Below are 18,867 nucleotides of genomic sequence, written 5' to 3'. Positions count from 1 at the left end.
ATGCTGCTGCGTCATTACTTAGTCATCTTACTAATTACAGGTGCACAAGTAAAGCTTATGTTCAGGTAGCTTTTCAAAATTTAAATTAAGTTTTGATATATTTATTGTAGTAGTAAGCAGCTTGGTTGGTTTCTAGGATGGTTCAAGAGAAGCGAGACAGAATACGTTCTGTTTGACCAAAATACAAGATTGGCATTGTCATAAACTAGACATTTTATTTTTATGGCAGTTAAATGTTTAACTACCAGAATTTTGTAAGTATAGAACACAGCAGACTACATGACATATTTGCCTGCAACTCTAAGAGCCTCAAGACCCTGTCCCAACTCTAAAGTCCCAAAGCTATTTTAAGACAGAGCTATGTATTTAAATTTCACAGGAGGAAGAACAAAGAAGCAAACACTTATTTACCTATTAAACTGTAGGTCATGCTCACAGCAAAGTACTTTTCCCAGGTGAAGATGAATTCATGTAGGTAGCGAATACAAACAAACTAGGTGTCTCTTAGATACACACAAATCGTTATTTTTCTATGAATAGAGAACAACGCGCATACTACACTTCATAACAAAATACATCTTTACTTAAATGATGCAACAATTACATGGCTTCTGTATTCTTAAATAGCCATCCCTGAAAGGGTGGTGCTTTTGGAAAAGTAAAGGTAAAGTGGCATCTGTACCAGCTGCCAATCTCATCCAAAACACCTGAAGCAGGAAGAGATTGAGACTAACACCTACTTTGGGCATTTGTAATTCCCACAGACTGTTGATCAGAGAGAAAGTGGGTCCCCCAGTAGGTTGAATAGCACTGTTCCTTTCCCCCCCCCCCCCACTATGGTGTATAATATCAAGTAGTCTATATATTTACTTTTGTATAATTAAGTTCAGCAACTGAGTTGGAGGTGAACTGCCCCCTTTTCCTCTCTGCTCTAAGGAAATGCTGAATTTTACCAGCTTCTAGACCTATGCAGTTGCAGCAAATACATATGCATTTATTTTGAAAAGTGTTTTTCTTCTGCATTTTTTTATATTCTGTACTGAATTGCTAATAGAAAATACTTTGAGTTTTAATTAAACATTGAATTCCTATGTAGTTTTAATAGACTGCTTTTATTAAAAAACAAAAAAATCCAAAACAATGTAATACATTTTGTATTTTATGCATTTAGCTTTCGTTACTGGCATGCGTTTCTACAGGTGACAAATTCCAGTCCTATTTCATATGCTACAAAGCTATCTCCTAACGGTGGCGCTAAAGTACAGATAAATTACTTTTTGCAAAAAAAAAAACAAGCCAAAGATACAGGTACAGATGAATGAATATGCTTTACAAAATAAATAGCCAACATGTTTGTCATCATTAAAACTGGCAATTTTAGATGCTTTAGAGTAGCATTTGAACAAAAAATTTGACCTCAATGCCTTGAGCATTTAAGAGTAAGGTTACTATACTAGCAAGGTGATTAATACATATATAAGCAGACTCTTTATGACCCTGATTCTTCATTGGAATTAACAGTCCTCTGCACCTTGCAGAACAGAACATCAACAGTACCACTTCATAGAATGTTTTGTTCATCATGGAAGGTACTTTCACAACCTAGAAATGTAAAACTACAGATATATATATATATATTTTTTTTTAATGAAATCTGCATGCTCAGAATTCATGCTGGAGAGATCTGACATAGCATTAAAGAGGATTCAGCTGCGTACTCACACTAGTGAGCATGAAACAAACCCCAGTCTTTTGCTATCTGATTAATAACACCTCACAAACAATCCTACTGATGTGCAGAAAGAGTTGCCCTTCCTTTTTTGCTGGCAATTTAGATCAAGGAATCAGAAACACTTCATTTAGGCAATACAAGCATCCAAACATCACAGCTACCTCTATCACTGAATTCTGTAAGTGAATTCTTACTTGAATTCATTTTCAGTGAATAAAAAAAATAAAAGAACTCCCTAAATTTACATAATAATCTGCAGGCAGCAGTTTAATTTGAAATATGAGTGACATTTGATAGCACAAAACAGAAGAGCAAGAGAAAAGACACCATCAAAAGAGCTACTGTGTTCCTCTTCCAGGTTTCTCCCCCCTCCCTTTAATTTTATTCCCAAGGTTTCTTTTTGGCACTAGCAATTAAAAAGGCACTTTATTTTGTCAATTTTGCAACCATGAGCATCCTGAGAGGTAGCGTATCTTCTATCCATGTGTTTGGCGAGTTCATCATCTTCTCCCACAGGGCAGTTTCAGCTGAAGTAGAATCCATCCAATCTACTGTAGTTCCATAGCTTTTGCCTAGAAAAATGTCAGTTTTAAGGGAAAAATGAATCACTTAATATGCTTCAAAGTTGAGAGCAGATAATCAAATCTGCCCCCTTCTAAAAAAAAACTAGTACTTTCAAGATCCAATTCTATATTTTTACACTTCAACAACTTCTGTCAAATGTAATTAATGACAATTTTGCACAGAAACATCATCATCTTTTTCCTTTTTTGTGTGTGTGTGTGTGTTACTATTTGTCTTATTTTGTCACAAGCCCAAGAAAAAAGGTAAGACAGGGTACCAAATACAGGGGGTTGGGCTTCAGTCAGATGCTTATCTTTTGCATAGATGGAACAACATACAGGGACTTAATATTTGAGAGGAATTAAAAATAAAATAGGCCACTGATTTTGGTACTGAAATACAAGCTTGGCTACTTAAATTTCAGTCTGAGACTTCCTCCCCTATTTTTTATTTTAGGTTATGCTAATGAACCATGCAAGAAGTTCCTTTGGGAAAAGTCTTTTTTTTTCTTGCATTTGCTTGAAAAGACTCCAAACACATCCCTCTCCCAGACCAAAGAGGGCAATGAAAGGGACAAAATATAATGATTGAGAACACATACAACTTTTCCATCTACCCACCTTCTTATACTGCCTTTTATGCTAAAAGCTTGTTTCCATTTATAGTAGTAGTATTTTTCATCTTTCCTCTATTCCTTTTCAATATCTCCAAATCTTATCGTGCATTCTCTATCTGTCCTTGTATGTCCACCCAGTATTATCTCTACACCATGTATCCTGTTTTGCATGTGTAAATTTGTAAAAGGTTATCAAGATTTTAGGTGCAGATATCACTTACTCTGTGCTTCAGACAGTGCCAGGTACTATGAATGGACAAACACAGGTTTATTTCTAAGATTTCTTCTAACTTGTCAGTCATCCCTAACCATCATAATACTTCTTCTATTTACATTACAGGATCTGTGCTGAGGAATAGATAAATTAACGAAACTCTTTAGCAAATAAATAGCCACAAGGCTGTTCAGTGATCTTTGCAAAAAGAGAAGAAATGGAAAGGAAACAAAGACTATATTTTGTAAAGAAAGGATTAATCTATCAAGAGGCCAGTACCTGTTCCAAGGCCTATCCTGAGACCTCCCAAAAAGTGGTTGGCTAGTTTGTTGTGATCCCAGACCGTGAGTTCTACACAGGCTTCTTTCAAGTCTTCTGGTCTAAAGCCATCATAGACCATGGTGTGGTTGAATACTGGGTTTGTAGTTTTTGCCACTGTTCTTGTTTTCTGGCGACTTTTCCTGCTAGTATCTGGAAGAATGGTACTTCAGAAGAGAAAGCATTGTCAGTTTACACTTGGTCAGCACAGACTGCATTAAACACACTGAATAGAAGAAAGCTACTGATTAACACTCTTCTTTGCGAGTCATAATGTGACTAAAAATAAGATGCTTTAGCATCATGGAGATAAGCCAAAGGTTGCCTTCTCAGTCGCTTCCAAGAAGTACTGGCAGGATGTGTCCACCCACGTGCTTCAAACAACGGAAAGGAAGTCAGGTGGGGAGGAGACAAGTGAGCTTATTTGTTGGATCATCAACAGTGATGCTGAAACATTTTTGTTGCTGCCAGAGATTTCCCAACCATCTTGCTACTCTTCTCTCTTTCCATTTCAATGTGTTTATGGAAAGGCAGGCAGAAGAAATACAACTGTGCTTCTCATTTCTGTCTCCTCCTGTGATTTGCTAAGCTAAACCATACTCTCGCAACAACCTTTTTCATTTAAATGCAGCTAAAAGCAGATATAAGATCTGACTTAATTTTGACTAGCCATTCCACTAAGCAGCTGAAGAAACAAAATGAAAGTGTAAGGACTATGAAAGAAATTCTCCCAGTACATTATAATGGGTGGTATATCCTTAGCGTATTGAAGTTTTAAGTCCTGCAGGACTTGAAATAAAATAGAAATACAGAATATAAAGTAATTAGGTGTTCTTTAATTTAAATTAAAAAAAAATGAAGGGAGGATTAGAAAGCATTATTAGGCCACCACGTTATGATTTTAACCACAGTTATTACCACTTAATAAAAGAGTTGATCCTGTTGCCCTTCTGAAGAGGAAGGTCATGGCATTCCTTCACCCAGATGTGGACCTCACCGGTGGATGGAATCTTCTTTCCTTAAATAGAAAAAATATACAGCAAATATACAGCAGTACTGAATACTTCCTCCCAATACAGTATTTGGTAAAAACTATCTGCACAGTGAATGAGAGGCAAAGGAAATGGAGAATAAAACTCCTAAATAAGAAATCTTTCAAACTTGGGAAAAATATTTATCATGAAAATTGAGAGCATGCCTTTCCAAACTTATTTTGGAGAAAGCACAATAGCAATGTTTGACAAAGCAAGAATAGAACACATCCCCTCTGTTTCCAGCTGGATGGGGTGTTCTACCCTTTCTGTCACAAATACTTCTGCAACTACACTGTATTATGTTTATTTAAAACTGAATGAAGTAGTATTTGTTCTTTGTAGTGCTTTCTTCCCTTCACAAACATGAAGTGGGGGGAAAAATAAAATAAAAACACTCTTAAACTTTCACTTCCTTTTCTTTGGCTTTCTCCTCAATGTAAGTACTTTTGAGCTTTTCTCATCTTCAAAAGTCATTTTTGCCACAACTTGCCTTTCTAAGTACTTTAAGTACTCATTTCTCCAGAAGCTTATCAGGGTGATTACCACAGATGTCTGAAGGTCCTCATTCAACTTGATGCTAAATTCACCCTCTACCCTACTTTAGAAAGAAAGAAAAGGTCTTGTTTCTGCTCTCACCACCTCAAGACCCCTTTACCAAGTTCTCTAATGAGATTTTTCTACTAATATTGGAACCAGACACTGTCTTCATCCACCTGAATAGATAGAAATCAGATAGCATATCTGCCTTTCAGAAAATTCTCTGAAATCCTGTCCTCCTAGGACTCTGTGATCCCACCCACTCCTCCCTTTGCTACAGCTTCTTCACTAGGTCATTTGAAAAGTCCTCCTTAATCCTCTCCTTTCTCCAACAGTGAGAGTCCCACAGGGTTTGTCCTTGATGTCCATCTCTTCTTGTCCTGCATCTTTGGATATATGATCTAAAACCACAAATTCCTGTTTGCATGGCTTATGGTGTACCTCTTCAATCTGTATCTCATTCAGGTTAAAAAGCTTCGCTTATCTTGAATGTCTCCTAGTCTTCAGCGCTTTAGTAGTTTTGCCTTCAAATCTTCTGTTATTCATTTTGTAGACAATATCATCTATCTGTCACTCAGAGCTGTAACTTGTTCATCATTTTAAATTCTGACCATTCTCTAAAACATCCTGGTTCTGATTAAGCCTTACAAATTGCTTTTAAAGGTCATCTCCATGATGGAGCCGTTCCTGTCATCCATTTGCAGAGGTGATGTTCAGCCTAGACTCTCATTATCTCACATCTTAATCCAGCATTCATTTCTTTACCCTTGAAGCTGCAATCTTCATCCCAAAGTACTGCAAGACCACACTATGTCAGTATTCCTATAATGACTTCTCTTCTGTTACAAGTAAACAAATGCAAGCCACTGGTCTTCTCTTTCCAAGTCTCCTAGGTGAAGAGATCAGCTTGTTTCCAGTTTATGTGATGCCAGCTTTCATTGGCTCTTACATTTTCAAATAAGCTCTTCTGCATTCTTAATATAATTGATACTTATTGACTGACTGGTCGGACCTGATCTGGCTTCATTGTCAGAGCAGACAGTTATCAGTTGCCAGACAAGAATAAACACACAGATTGTACTGCTGTGAACTGCTACATTCTGGGTGGTTATGGCTATTTCCCCATCTTATATTCCTTGACTTTAGTGTCTTGTCATTGTGTATTTAGCAAATAACAGCACCTGCCTGACAATTTATAACCAGTAAAGTAATTATTGAGAAAACAGAACTTTATTACATATACAGACTGGATTACAAACCTAATAGATCATAACAACCTGGTAGTTTCTTCTGTAATAACAATAAAAGCAACAAAATGGCCTTGGATCCTAAAGTGAATTAATGACTAGATTGACTTAGCCCTCAAGATGATTTTATGCTTTTATATTAAAAAATATGACTGAATTTGTTGAAAAACGCTAAAAGGTTTGGGGGGGGGGTTGTTTGTTTGTTTTGTTTTTTTTTAAGAAAAAAACAAAATCCCCCAAAGGGTTGACAAGCCCAAACAAAGAAGTAATGCATACCTCCAACAGGCCGTGGGACATACTGGAGGGCTAGTTTCATCTCCGCCCTGTTTTCTACTTCAAGAGCCATTGTTGAAGCCTGCAATAATAAAAATAAACGAATAAATAAAAGAAAATCACCAGCCCCAAACCTTGCAGCTCACACTCAGAGTTTACTGTGCCAAGTTTTCCCACAGAAACAAGCTTGACTTCTATAAGAGAAATTATTTCTTGTTTCCTTATCCTTCAATCTTGCCTCAGTTTACAGGACATTTTCCCTACTTGAAAAACCTGCAACCACAGAACGCAAGGCCTGAATAAACAATCACTTGGTCTTGCACTTACACAGTGAAAAATACAAACCAAACAACTCAACCTTAGTAACCTACCCTTGGCTTAAGCGGAAACCAGTTGATCTGCTTGTTTGTTTTTTCATTCCAGTCCCAGGTTCCTAAATCTAGCTCCACTTCACCAAGGAAACTATTCCTCCCAAAGGTATCGTTGTGCCAGACAGAGATATTGAGCCTTTGCTTCTTTAGGACAGCCTTCTCGATTTTGTACTGCCAGGAGGGAGAAAGGAAAGAAAAAAACGTTGAAACAAGTGAGAGCTTCATCAAAGCCATGTCTGAAAGTGATAAGATTGGAGAAAACATGCCTGGATTTATACAACTATAATCATTTCTTCATTTCAAAACAAAACCCTTTTTATGTTTTAATCTTTATTTCAAACATTTTAAGTTCATACTTGGGTTTGTTTGTAAGAATTATAGAACAGTCAAGGTTTCCATGTCATATCCAGAGCACGCTATATAGTTGACTATCGGTGGAAGGAAATAGGTACTTTTATGGAGCAATGCAGCATCTGGACTTGCACTGAAAAGTTCAAGTTCCTAATATTTCATGCATATCACCTGGGTTTTTGTCTAGTAACAGTTTGATAAATACCCGCAGTATTTCATTATAGACTGGATTGAAAGTTTTCTTTTTCACGGAGGTCTTCCGTTTGCCCAGCTTGTATTTTTCTGGAAGCAGGTAAGTCTTTACATACCTAAAATTTAAACAGGCTGGTAAAAAAATTAAGAAAATACCCTTCCAACTTCCCCGTCTAAAATACACAAGTCAGTGAAAAATAAAATACAATGGTCTTATAAAGTAAACTAAATCCATTTAACTAGTCATTATGTTGTTCAGTTTGTGCCATTTAAGAAATGGAAAAACAGTGGTTTAAAAGTTATAAAAATAGTGCTTATTTTTCCAAAGTGGGGCGTAACCTTTCTCTGCCAGGGGGAAGCTATTGGAATGTCTCCTCAACCCATACAAATGCACAATGTTTAAATACAGTATGCCTAGATTTAACATTTATAGGCTCTTATTCTATTAGACACATATCACAGCAGGATTTACCATCTAGAAAGTTAAATTTAAAACCTAAGAGTAGAGTTTTATATTCTTAAAATATGAAGCTTTTGAGCTTTCAAAGTTATTATATGCAGTAATTTACAGTTATGCAATTTTATATTCACTTCAGAGGGGACAACAACCATGGAAAGCATGTTATAGCCTCTTCATTCATTTATTTGGTTGTTTAATCCAACAAGTGGTAGTGACTGAAAAAAAAATCATTTTTCTTCATTTATATATTAAAAGAAACTTTCATCAGGAAAAATACATATAGTCTAGTTATACTTACGGGTCTGAACGCTGTTGCTTAACATCTGCCACTGCCAAGTCTTTACACTGGCAAATAAAAATGTGGAGCTCGTTCAGCTGTTCTACATAATCAATAGCAAACTGAATGTTCCCCTTCACATCAACATTGCCAAAATCTCCACTGTAGATGCTCATTAGACTTCCGCTTACCTGTATCATACAAGAGGAGGAAAAATTTCCAGGTTTTGAATTTGGCCAGATACTTCAAGATCAGGTAGAAGACTGCTCAGAATTCAGACAGTAAAGAAATCAGCTGTGTCCTTTTAAGATTTAATTAAGAAACATAAGGGAGACTATTATACAAGCTTCTCGGCAAGCAGATTAACAAAGAATATTATTTATAAGTCTTAAAGATGTTAGGCCAAACTCGCTATAAAAATGCGAATGTGTTTATGACATTAAGATAGAGGTAAAATGACAGGATGCAGCAGAAATGGTGACTGCCTGTGATCAGATATTTTAAGTATCTCTTCAGCTCATCTTCCTCAGAGAAAGCAGAGCCTAGACTTGAAGGGAACAGGCCTTCTGCAAATAACACAAAAAGATTAGGAATAAAGTCTTTATGAGACTGAATTAGGTACCTAAATAAAGTATATTTGAAAATTAAACCCTAGATGGAGTGAAAAAGAAGGAGGGACAATTTTTTTTAATCTCATTATCCTTCCCCCAAATTTTTCTTTTCCCATAAAGCTCACGTAAACTAATGACTTCTGGTTGACCAGTCACTGGCTTAATCACCATCCCACACCAGTACTCTCTCCTTCTTTCACTTAATCCTTTTTTCTCTTGCTCCATTTCTTAACACTGGCTTTGTGTACAGTGTCCCTCATTTTGAGCTACAACTGTAAGCTCTTAGGGTAAAAGCCAACTGTTTAGTTTTTAGAGAGTACTCTGCACAGTCCTGAACAGGCTCCAGTATATGACTATAGTAAACACAAAATATGATCCATCCAATACTCCTTAGAGGAATCAATAATGTAACAATATCAGTCTTTAAAAAAGAAAAGTAGAAACAACTGGTTCCCTTTATATACCATAAAAGTGGCTTTGGGCATTTTGTTTTGTTTTGTTTTTAAAGGAACTCCATGCAAGGGTTCACGTGGCAGATGGAAGGAAGGAAGGAGACAAAGATGCCAAGGAAAGAAAGAGAAAAAGAAAGAGAAAGCAGGTGGAACACTGCTGAAGAGATTAGCGTAAGCAAAGTGCCATTAAAACAAGGCTTTGGTTTACATACAGAGGATAAGGAGGCCATGCCAGAAGAGCTGCTAAGATTGGTTAGAGAGCTGGGACTCTTCTTGATTCTGCCAAAGGAATAACTCCTTTCTGATGCTGTATCTGTCTCTCTGTCATCACTCTACAAAAACATCACAGAAAGAAAGTCTATGTAGGCACTATGGAGTCACAAGGAACATTTAAAAAAATATAAAGCAGAATTTTAATAACGCAGATTGGGACTTAGTAAAAACCTGAATTTAAATCCCCTAGGAGTGCAACGTTAGTAATTACTATGTTCTTAAAAAGCTCATGCACTTAAAAAAAAAAAAAAGTTGAAAGGGAATTTTTCAGATGGAAAGCCTTTTTTTAAAGCAGTAATGCAACTAGCCTCTTTTTTTTAATCTCAAATAGCAATGGAAAGTAAAAAGTTAATTTTATTGGGTCAATTAAACTCAACTTCACTACACCATGAATAAAATTTTGCAAATGATAATGCTCAGATCTTTCACCAGTCCCTTTCTGCTATACAGAGAATACTATCAATTCTCAAGTCTCAATCTTTAAGACAGTTAAGTTGGGAGGTAACATGCACAGTAGAAAAGCACTCTGTATTGGATACAATAAATGGCTTTTGGAAAATGTGTTCATTGCAAGAGAGCAAGCAGAACCCTGTCTTTTAAAAAAAAAAAATCAGGAAACTATAGTTTTGATTTACTTGGTCATTATCAGATCAGGGGCTCACAACCTCATTCTGTCTCCATGTCTTCCCGGTACAAAAGACACAATGCTGCTTTAACTTCCATGTGTGCTTTGGGATCTTCCTACACAAGTTGTTATCACCCGTATTCCAACTGTGAACATATGACAAGGCTTTCCCCCTCCTTTATACAGTTTTGAGCAGCTGTCGCAGACCTTCTGCTAGCAGATGCGATTAGTAAACAATATTTTCTACACACATAAAAAAAAGAATATTTATTTATATTTCTTATTTATATTTCTTCATGTGTCTAACAAACGTGTCTAACAAGCATTTTGAATAAGTCTTTATAAACATTTATTGATCCTAGCTTCTATAGCTACATCTACGCTAAGTAAAAGCAGACCAGGATTGTTCCCCAATCCTGAGGCCAAAGATGAGGGCTGACTAACATCTACCCTGCCTAGGTCAAGGCTCCTTGAGAGAAAAATTGTCTTGGAGAGTGCTATTTGGAAGTATCCAAAATAAATCCAGGGAGTGAATTAACAGTTAAGCAGTGTGGATGAACAGGATTTTGTGCTTATCCCTTGCTTTCTTATTTAGCCCTGTTACATGTGCACTTTGCAGGGCAGGAAATCCTAATCCCTGTTTTACAGGAGGGACATATGGTTTGTCTAAGACCATTTTAGCTGCTGTCCACATAGCAGAGTCAGGACTGAACCCAGTTCTGCTTGCTTGCAGCTATGTCCTTAATTTACTCGGCAAAGCTTGCTCCTTGGATGGGAGCAGTCAAAGGTCGTGTGTTTGTGGAGCGGCTGGAAGTTCAGAGACATGGAGTTATGAAGCACCGAGGTGACGGCATGCCTCCAGAATGCACTATGACCCTAATTTTTTTTCCAAGTTAACTCACAATTTTAAATAAGGGTTTTGTTAGTATTTGCAAGTAAAGAATCCTGAATTTTTTAGGCTGTTATCTCCTTGGAGCAGAAGGATAAGACATTGGCACAGTAACAGAGACTGTTTTCTTTATATTTGTTTTTTTTCAATTAGAAAGCATTTTATTATCAGAAGAATACTCCATTTTAAAAATAATTTCAGAACTGAACCAACACATAGAAACAACAGTTAATTCCACCATGATTACAAGGCGTATACAATGCTTATTTCTATTTGTTATTTCTATCAGACTTATGTTATCTATTCATTAGTTTCATGCTTCTTATTGACCAGATGGTACTTAGGTGATAATAAACTCAAAGGCAGAACCAGCATATGTGAATAAGCCTTATAACATAAAGTATTTTCATTAGGATCTCTATAAATATTAGGGAATGGCAATCTTCAGAAAGAACACAATTTATCCTATTGGTGGGGTATTAAAAGTTTCTTCAAAATAAATCTTAAAATAGTTAAGAATTAGTGCTAGTATATTCTTATTTCATTTAAAAAATAAATATGAAAAGACAAGTAAAGAAAATATGCAAACCAGATGGCCTGTCTTGAGTTATCAAGCTAACAGCAGAGGATGTATTACAAGACAATATTAAGACTAATCACATTTTTAAAGACAAATTTGAGGGACAGGATAAACAGATTTGGGTACTGACAATTTCTTAGAATATCAAAAGGGACCATCCTAAAACAGTTTCTACTGTGACCAGATTGACTATGTATAGTCCATCGTCTTTTCAGTATTTGCCAGACTGCTTCATTTCAGAACTCACATTAGAGTTTTTTCAATTGGCTTCTTCCAGAAGCTTTAACTGGTTATTTTTAGATGCCCAGCTACGCATTTCAAACTTGCTTGGGATCCCACCTCTAACATTTTGAGCTACTGATCTTTTGATTTGTCCATGGTTCAATGCCGTAGAGAAGTTTCCTTGCGTAGTTCTCACCAGAAAGGGCATTAGAATGCTGTAATTTTACAGAATCTTTATTTAAAGAGGTGTAATTCATAGACACTGAATGGTCTTGAGTTGTGCACTAAAGTAAGATTAGTCAAAGCTGTATCATTGCATTTTGGATATTTCAAACCTTCAGAGGGAGAGCAGGGGAAGGCAGGGCAGAGCCTCATCCTGAAACCGACCCTTAGTCCTTTCTGCCACTTGTTTTTAGAGAAACAACCCAAAATGTTGATGCTTCTGCTGACTGCAGTTACAGCAATAAGGACAGGGGTAAGCAGTGTAACCATTCCTCAGGTTAATAGCACAGACATTTTTTTGTGGCATCTATGACCCAAATTCCTGTGTCACATCTAATCCTGTTTCCGCTAATGCATATCCATCATCGACAGGACTCAGGTGTTTAAACCACCACTGGAAGACAGCATCTGTAACTTTGCTTTGCTGACAGCTTGGAGGACAGGAGAGGGGGGGTTCGTGTGCACAACTGCCACGCAAATTCACATTCAATACATTTACCATGGTGCACAAGAAAAAATGGAGGAACCTATCATGTTATCTAAATTCAACAGTGTTGCAGTATTTTCTGTTCTCTAGAGCTTCCCATTCCCTGTGACCAATGGAGAATATCTGTACAGATATATTCAGCCTATCAATTTTAGACTATCATGTTAGGAGATTGGTGCTTGGTCCATTTACAGCCTCCACATCTCTATCCACTGACTGTTCAGAGTCACAGACTAGGCAGTACATATTGCTTAACACCCTCAAACTTGAGTGTCAGATCAGGAATAAGCTCTGAGGTCATACTCAGATCTCCAAGACCTCTCACCATGCTCCTTTAAATAAAGTATACAGACTAAGCTGAGGCAACTTAAAAAGGCACAGTATGTTGTTGAAAATTCTAAGAGTACTTACATAGAGAAAGACAGCCTGGCACCTGGACCCAGATCCCTAAACCGAACACCAAGCAAATACCTTTCTGAGAAGGATCACCAGATGGTGCCATTACAGATAGTCTTACAAGCTTATTTTAGACCATAAGCAATGTATGCTCTGAAAAAAATGCTTCAACCTCTGAGATAAAACATGCTCTACGTGTAGACCTGTAGAGCAGGAATAAATCTCTGGTTACTGAACTAAAAATTTCTGAAAGATGAATCAGCCACAGGCTGCCTGTGATCACCTCCTGCTAGTTGCACTACAAACTCAGTATCCAATAGGAAACTGAATGGCAGACCCTGAAAAGTACTATCTGGCAAACGCATAATGCCACTGTAAATGAAAGCTTTAGTTACATTATTTCAAATACGGAACTTGCCTCTTCCTGTAGGAATGACGGTACTGACTTGCTCAGTCCTTTGAGTTTTTCAGGATTCGACAGCAGCTTATCGGGCTGTGAAGGCACTGTGGAAACTAAAGAGCAGCAGCAATTCAAAGTTTCAAAAATAAGTTTGTGCATCAGAAGAGTGAGATTCCATAGCAGGGAATGGTTAGAAACAAACAGCTTCAGATGAAATACATGCACATGCACAACCAGTTTACAACTTAGATGCAAGATTCTCTTCATCGGACTCACAGAAGCTACTGCTAGGACAGTCTAGTTTGACATCTCCTATAACACTGGCCACAGTGCTTTGTCTGGCAAAAGAAGTGTTCATGTTGCTTGACATAATGTACAAACCCAGGTGCTGCAAGAAAATTCTGATCAAACGCAATGAAAAAAACCAAAACATTTTCAGTTTACCTTCCAGTTTTTCTTCCTAGAACAGGGAGGAGCGTGCTCATACACTAACCATACCATTGTTGACATTAGAGTCATCATAAGGTTCTTGGTAAAAAGTTAGTATACAAGCCAACTGCTCTCTTATTTACTCAGCCTCATTAATGGCAATAGGAATATTTGTGTAAATGAAGCAGCGCTTAGACCTGAACAAGGAAGTTCCAAATATTCCTAGGTAGTTATATAATAAAATATTCCTAGGTAATTGGATAACACATATCCCATTGATGATGCAATATCTTGCAGCAGATCTCTTCAACTTTTGTACAGCTCAACTGAACTTTTTTGCGTTGTTGATTTCACTGTACAAAGCTTAAGCGCACAAGCTAGCTTTGCAAAAATCCTGTCTGCAGGAAACCCACAATTCTCAGAATTTTCTGTGCTGTAAGCCCACTCATAGTTAGCAATACATTAAAACTCCACGTATTAAAGGCATTTGCACTGGATGCACATTGCAAAATGCACCAATACTCAATATCTGCTGACAGACAATTATTTAGTAACAAACAGCCACCCTTGATGGTACTCATCTATTGCATATATTTAAACATGGCACACCTGACGGGATTGTTTGCAAGGTGTAAGTTAAGCTCTTCCAAAGTTTTTGGCATTGAAGCTCAAATGGCACCTGGACATATCAGTTACTGTCAGTATGCAGTTAGATGCAGTTTCCCATTTGGCAAGCATTTAGTCTAGATGTGTAACTTGTTAGTTATTATAAAAAAAAAATGTATTTTTAACTTGTAAGTTTAGATATCAGTGGAGAAATCTCTCCACTGTCTGGTGAAAGAATCCTATTACTCACTTCCTGCTGCATTTTCATTCCTCTCTTGATGCTGATCAGGTTTCAGATCTGCTCAGTGCAGTATTGACAACAGTTACTCAGTAGCACAAACAGCTTTGCAATGTTATAAATAGCATCAATATATCTTATGTATGGAAAGTCTCAGCTTTCCCAAGACCCTGTATTTTTCTGTTTTGCATCACTCCTGAGGAGCTGGATCATAACAAAGGGAACAAAAGTGTACAAGCTAAGTGAATCAAAAACGTGAATGGTATTTTCAAGAGAACTTGCCTGATTCTGTTTGCACAGCTATCAGTTTGACTGTGTTGGCCGTTTTTTCAAAACTGCACCCTCAATAAATTTGACTCCCAAAAAGCCACTCTTTTCAGCTAAGTGACTGCATATTCCAGATTGAACATGCAGCATATTTTCAGTAGGGTCTGACACTTGGTTCCCTATTTCAAAGCAAAGTTAAATATGGTACGTAAGTCTTGTTAGCATGTTGGACACTGTGTATCCTATTATGCTACAGACCACTAACTCACAAAATGCTTGGAAGCATCTAAAAGGTGATAGTAAATCCTACTATGCACAACTCATTTTTAAAATGGTAGTGCAACAACGCAATAAAGAATTGTGTGTTTATTTTTCACCATACTCAGTTATTTGATGGTTTTCCAGTGTGTTCATCCTGACATGTTCTTGGAACAGGTTTGCTTTGCTTTGCTTAGATTTGGAATTCCTAAAAGGGTACAGGCACATCAGTGGCTTTATGCACATACCTAATGCAAAGTGTGACCAACAAAATTTAACGCTAAGGCATCTGTAATGCACTAGGAGATCACTGGTATCAACAGCACCTGATCCAGTGACTCATCTATTGCTCAGAGTAAGTAATTCTACTTTGCTGGATTGAGAGAGGGATTCGAAGAGGTTCATTTTCAACGGATGTATTCTGAAGTGAGCAAAAGTCATCTTGCACCTTGTAATGCAACACATGAGCAGACAAATTCAACATTTAAATGGGTTCAGTCTTTCAACTGAGCTAATGTTCAAAGCTCTCAATGACTGCCCTAGCCTTTTCATAGACAACATGATCAAAGACTGAAATAGTACACTAGTAGATGGCACAGAGTTTCTACAGGAATAGCAGAACATAATATAAGTATACGACTTAAGAATAAAATAACACAACAAAATTCTACAAAAGCATTTAAGTCATGCTGAAGCTAAACAAATCTACAAGAAGAACACAATTCTTAAGTTTGGAAAAATCTTTCAGCAGCAAACAGAGGACATTGAAAAAAGAATAAACTTCCATGCAGACACAAAATATATTTACCATCTTCAGCACTAAGAGCTAATTCTTCCTTTGGAATATTTATTTTTCCTTTATCTGTGCAGGAAAAAAGTAACACATAGTTAGAAAGTTTGCTGTTCAGTATGATAAAGCGGATTGCAGTGGTAGCCACAGAGTTAGTAGGAGTGAGGGCAAAACCCCCCCAAACAAAAACCAGCAGAGCCACTGGCATGGTTAAATTCAAGAAATGCTTTTTACTTAGTAGGCTACGTTAAGTCTGCCTTCAAGAGGGGATCTCTTATGTAATCACTGACACAGTTTCTATCAGTGTTGTTGTAACAATATTAGTACATCTATACCTAAAACCTAGGAACTAGTTAGAAGCAAGCAATAGCGTAAGTAGTATTAGAGGAGTAATTTGTCCACAACAGCCAACACCTTTCAAAATCTACACCTCCAGATTTCAGTTTATAAGTAAACATTCAGTTTATGTTTCTCCATTAGTCATGGAAAAAAAAACAAAAAAAAAACACTGAGGGGCAGGGTAAAGGGAGACAGGAACAACAACAACAAAAATCTTAGGGGGCTACAGATGGAGGCCTAAAATTAGCTCTAAATACAGTCCTATCTCACTGCAGTCTCTTAATGTGCTTGGTTACATTAACTGCTAGAATACACAGGTGAAACTCTAATAAACTAAGCAGAGTTTTTCATACTTCTACTGTCTACTGATCTGACCCAAGCAAGCAGCCTAGAGAGAAGGGCAGTTCTTGCTCATTACTGGTTTGAGTATTTGCCAATACTTTTGCTATATAAGACTTTCTCACTATCCAAGAAATAGTTCATCAGTGATTAAATAATGCATTTTTTCCTGCTTCCAGTGTTGTTTCAAAATGAAGAACTGAAAACAAAACTGTATGAGAAAATAAGTCATTTTTCAGTACTATATACTGCTTATTGAGAAGTAAAGTAAGACAAAAATATGGATTTCACTTTTAAAGTACTTTGTGTGCTTATTCAGAAAGTGATTTTCCTGCCAAGGTTCGGTGTCAGGGTACTAAGATGCTATTTGGCAAAGCTGTGTGGAAGAACAGCATGAACATGTTTAAGCCAAACTGAGGGTCATAGGAGACACAGACAACTTTGTGCTCACTTGAGGTGGCTGATGGAATGTCCTCTAGACTTTTGGAAGGCATTTTCCTATCTGCACTCCTTTTCAAAGCCATCAAAACAGGGTTTAATTCTTCTTCTGAACCTGTTACGAGACAAAACACGTGAACACTGCACACACAGACATGCCATTTTAAACAGCTCACTAAAAAAACAACTGATTTCTCACAGAAATCTATTTTGACCTTTAGCAAACATAGTGAACATTCAATGAAAATAGAAAATAAATCAGTGACATAGACTGAGGGATGTATTATGTTCAGTTACTCCAAAATTAGAGACATGGGAACAAAAAATTAGCCTATGCTTCTACGATACAGACTTTCAAAAATAAGTATTTTTAAGGAGCTACTGAAACAGATACCTGAGTGTTTTAGCTTAAAATGACTTAAAACGGAAATCAAAGCAAAGTGGACTAATTTTAAAATTTATGGGGACCAGGTTTAGCGTCCGATATTTGTGAAGGGTTTGTTTCCATGATGGCAACAGGTAACTTCTCATTACCAGTTCATTTATGTAGACACGTATTTTAAGTGATCAGACATTTGTGATCAAACATGTAGTATAAATGATACACTAAAGGGATTCAGGACAACCAAAATTGGACTCATGCCATTCAATCAACATTAATCCCATCTAGCTTTAGGCCTTAAAATGCTTACATTAAGAATCTGCTCGGTCTAAACTCTCTCAGCCATCTGTGGAGAGATACAGGCTGGCTGATTTGCCCCCTGTAGGTACTTCTGTCTGTACTCGGTAATAAGGGGGTTTAGGGCAATATGGTACCTAAGTGCCTTAAAACTAGATGGAATAAACTCAGACTGCAGCTATTTTGTTATGAATCAGCACTAAAAAAAAGTTAATAGTTTTGTTTTTCCTCTGTGCAAATTTGTCCTTTTATTTTCTCCCCTGTGAAAATCACCTTTTATTTCAATACTTGAATAACAGCCATAAGAATGCCGGCTGTGGAGAGATTCAGATTCCTGAAATTAGCATGTATTTGTCTCCAAGGGCAATATCAAGGCAGATCTAGCTCCTTCAAAATTCTTTTTTTAGACTTTCTCTTCTCCCTACCCTACTTTTCCCCCCACCAGCCAACCAGCTAGGCCTTACGGACCGCAACACTGTAACTTTGGGTTAAAACAAAATCTGTTTCATTCCTCCTCATCTGTCATGCAGATCAGAGTTCTCATTGACTCCCATTGGCATCTCGCTTACGTAAAATGTTGAAGAATTAGTTAGCAGGCCCTTCAAAATTCACAGATTCCTCAGTTTCTCCATGTAAGGAAAATATTCCCAATTTAGCCTTTTTATTCTGCTCCTGAGAAACTATCTCCTCTACCTTAAGCTCTTCAATGACTGCCACACTCTATACATGGACTAGAGCTGTCATTTAACCAAATAATGAGAATCCTGATAAAAACAGAACTTCATCTTTACAACCATATTCTAATGCAACAAGCAGCAATACTAAATTAAAATAGCACAGAGTTCTCTCTGGAACAAAAGATTTAGTATCGTCTTTGTATCCGGCCATTTCACTGATAGGCATTTACCTTCAGAGACTAAATAAAGATTGAGCTCAGTCAGTCACTGTTTTGGGTTGTATTTGGGGGGGGGGGTGGTGTTTAAAAGAAATATCAATATATGAGCAGTACAATGTTACTAAATTGAAAGACATGTCATGGGGGAGGAAGAATAGGGTAAAGCATGAAGACATGCAGTTGATTCATGTTGCTAAACTCCCCTAAGCAAAAAAAGCTTACCCAATGCAGTACATGCTTATCAAA

At 37.1% G+C, this 18,867-nt stretch overlaps 1 protein-coding gene across 2 annotated transcripts in view; it reads right to left on the bottom strand.

Moving 5' to 3' along the window:
• Window positions 1-1,093: 1,093 nt before the first annotated feature.
• Window positions 1,094-18,867, bottom strand: part of SYTL2 (synaptotagmin like 2) — a 58,973-nt gene continuing 41,199 nt past the window's right edge. For both annotated transcript variants that reach the window (XM_067315486.1, XM_067315559.1), the window contains exons 9-19: window positions 17,061-17,162; window positions 15,950-16,003; window positions 13,362-13,456; window positions 9,462-9,581; window positions 8,208-8,377; window positions 7,463-7,565; window positions 6,907-7,077; window positions 6,539-6,617; window positions 4,363-4,462; window positions 3,406-3,611; window positions 1,094-2,304 (exon numbers count right to left, since the gene is read on the bottom strand). In XM_067315486.1, the coding sequence (XP_067171587.1) occupies window positions 2,159-2,304; window positions 3,406-3,611; window positions 4,363-4,462; window positions 6,539-6,617; window positions 6,907-7,077; window positions 7,463-7,565; window positions 8,208-8,377; window positions 9,462-9,581; window positions 13,362-13,456; window positions 15,950-16,003; window positions 17,061-17,162 (1,346 nt within the window). In that variant the 3' untranslated portion in view covers window positions 1,094-2,158. The remainder of the gene's footprint in view (window positions 2,305-3,405; window positions 3,612-4,362; window positions 4,463-6,538; window positions 6,618-6,906; window positions 7,078-7,462; window positions 7,566-8,207; window positions 8,378-9,461; window positions 9,582-13,361; window positions 13,457-15,949; window positions 16,004-17,060; window positions 17,163-18,867) is intronic.

Source organism: Apteryx mantelli, chromosome 1 (assembly GCF_036417845.1).
Source record: "Apteryx mantelli isolate bAptMan1 chromosome 1, bAptMan1.hap1, whole genome shotgun sequence".
Lineage (NCBI taxonomy): Eukaryota > Metazoa > Chordata > Aves > Apterygiformes > Apterygidae > Apteryx > Apteryx mantelli.
The sequence above is the reverse complement of the archived record's forward strand: the minus strand, read 5'-3'. Positions and strand labels throughout refer to the sequence as shown.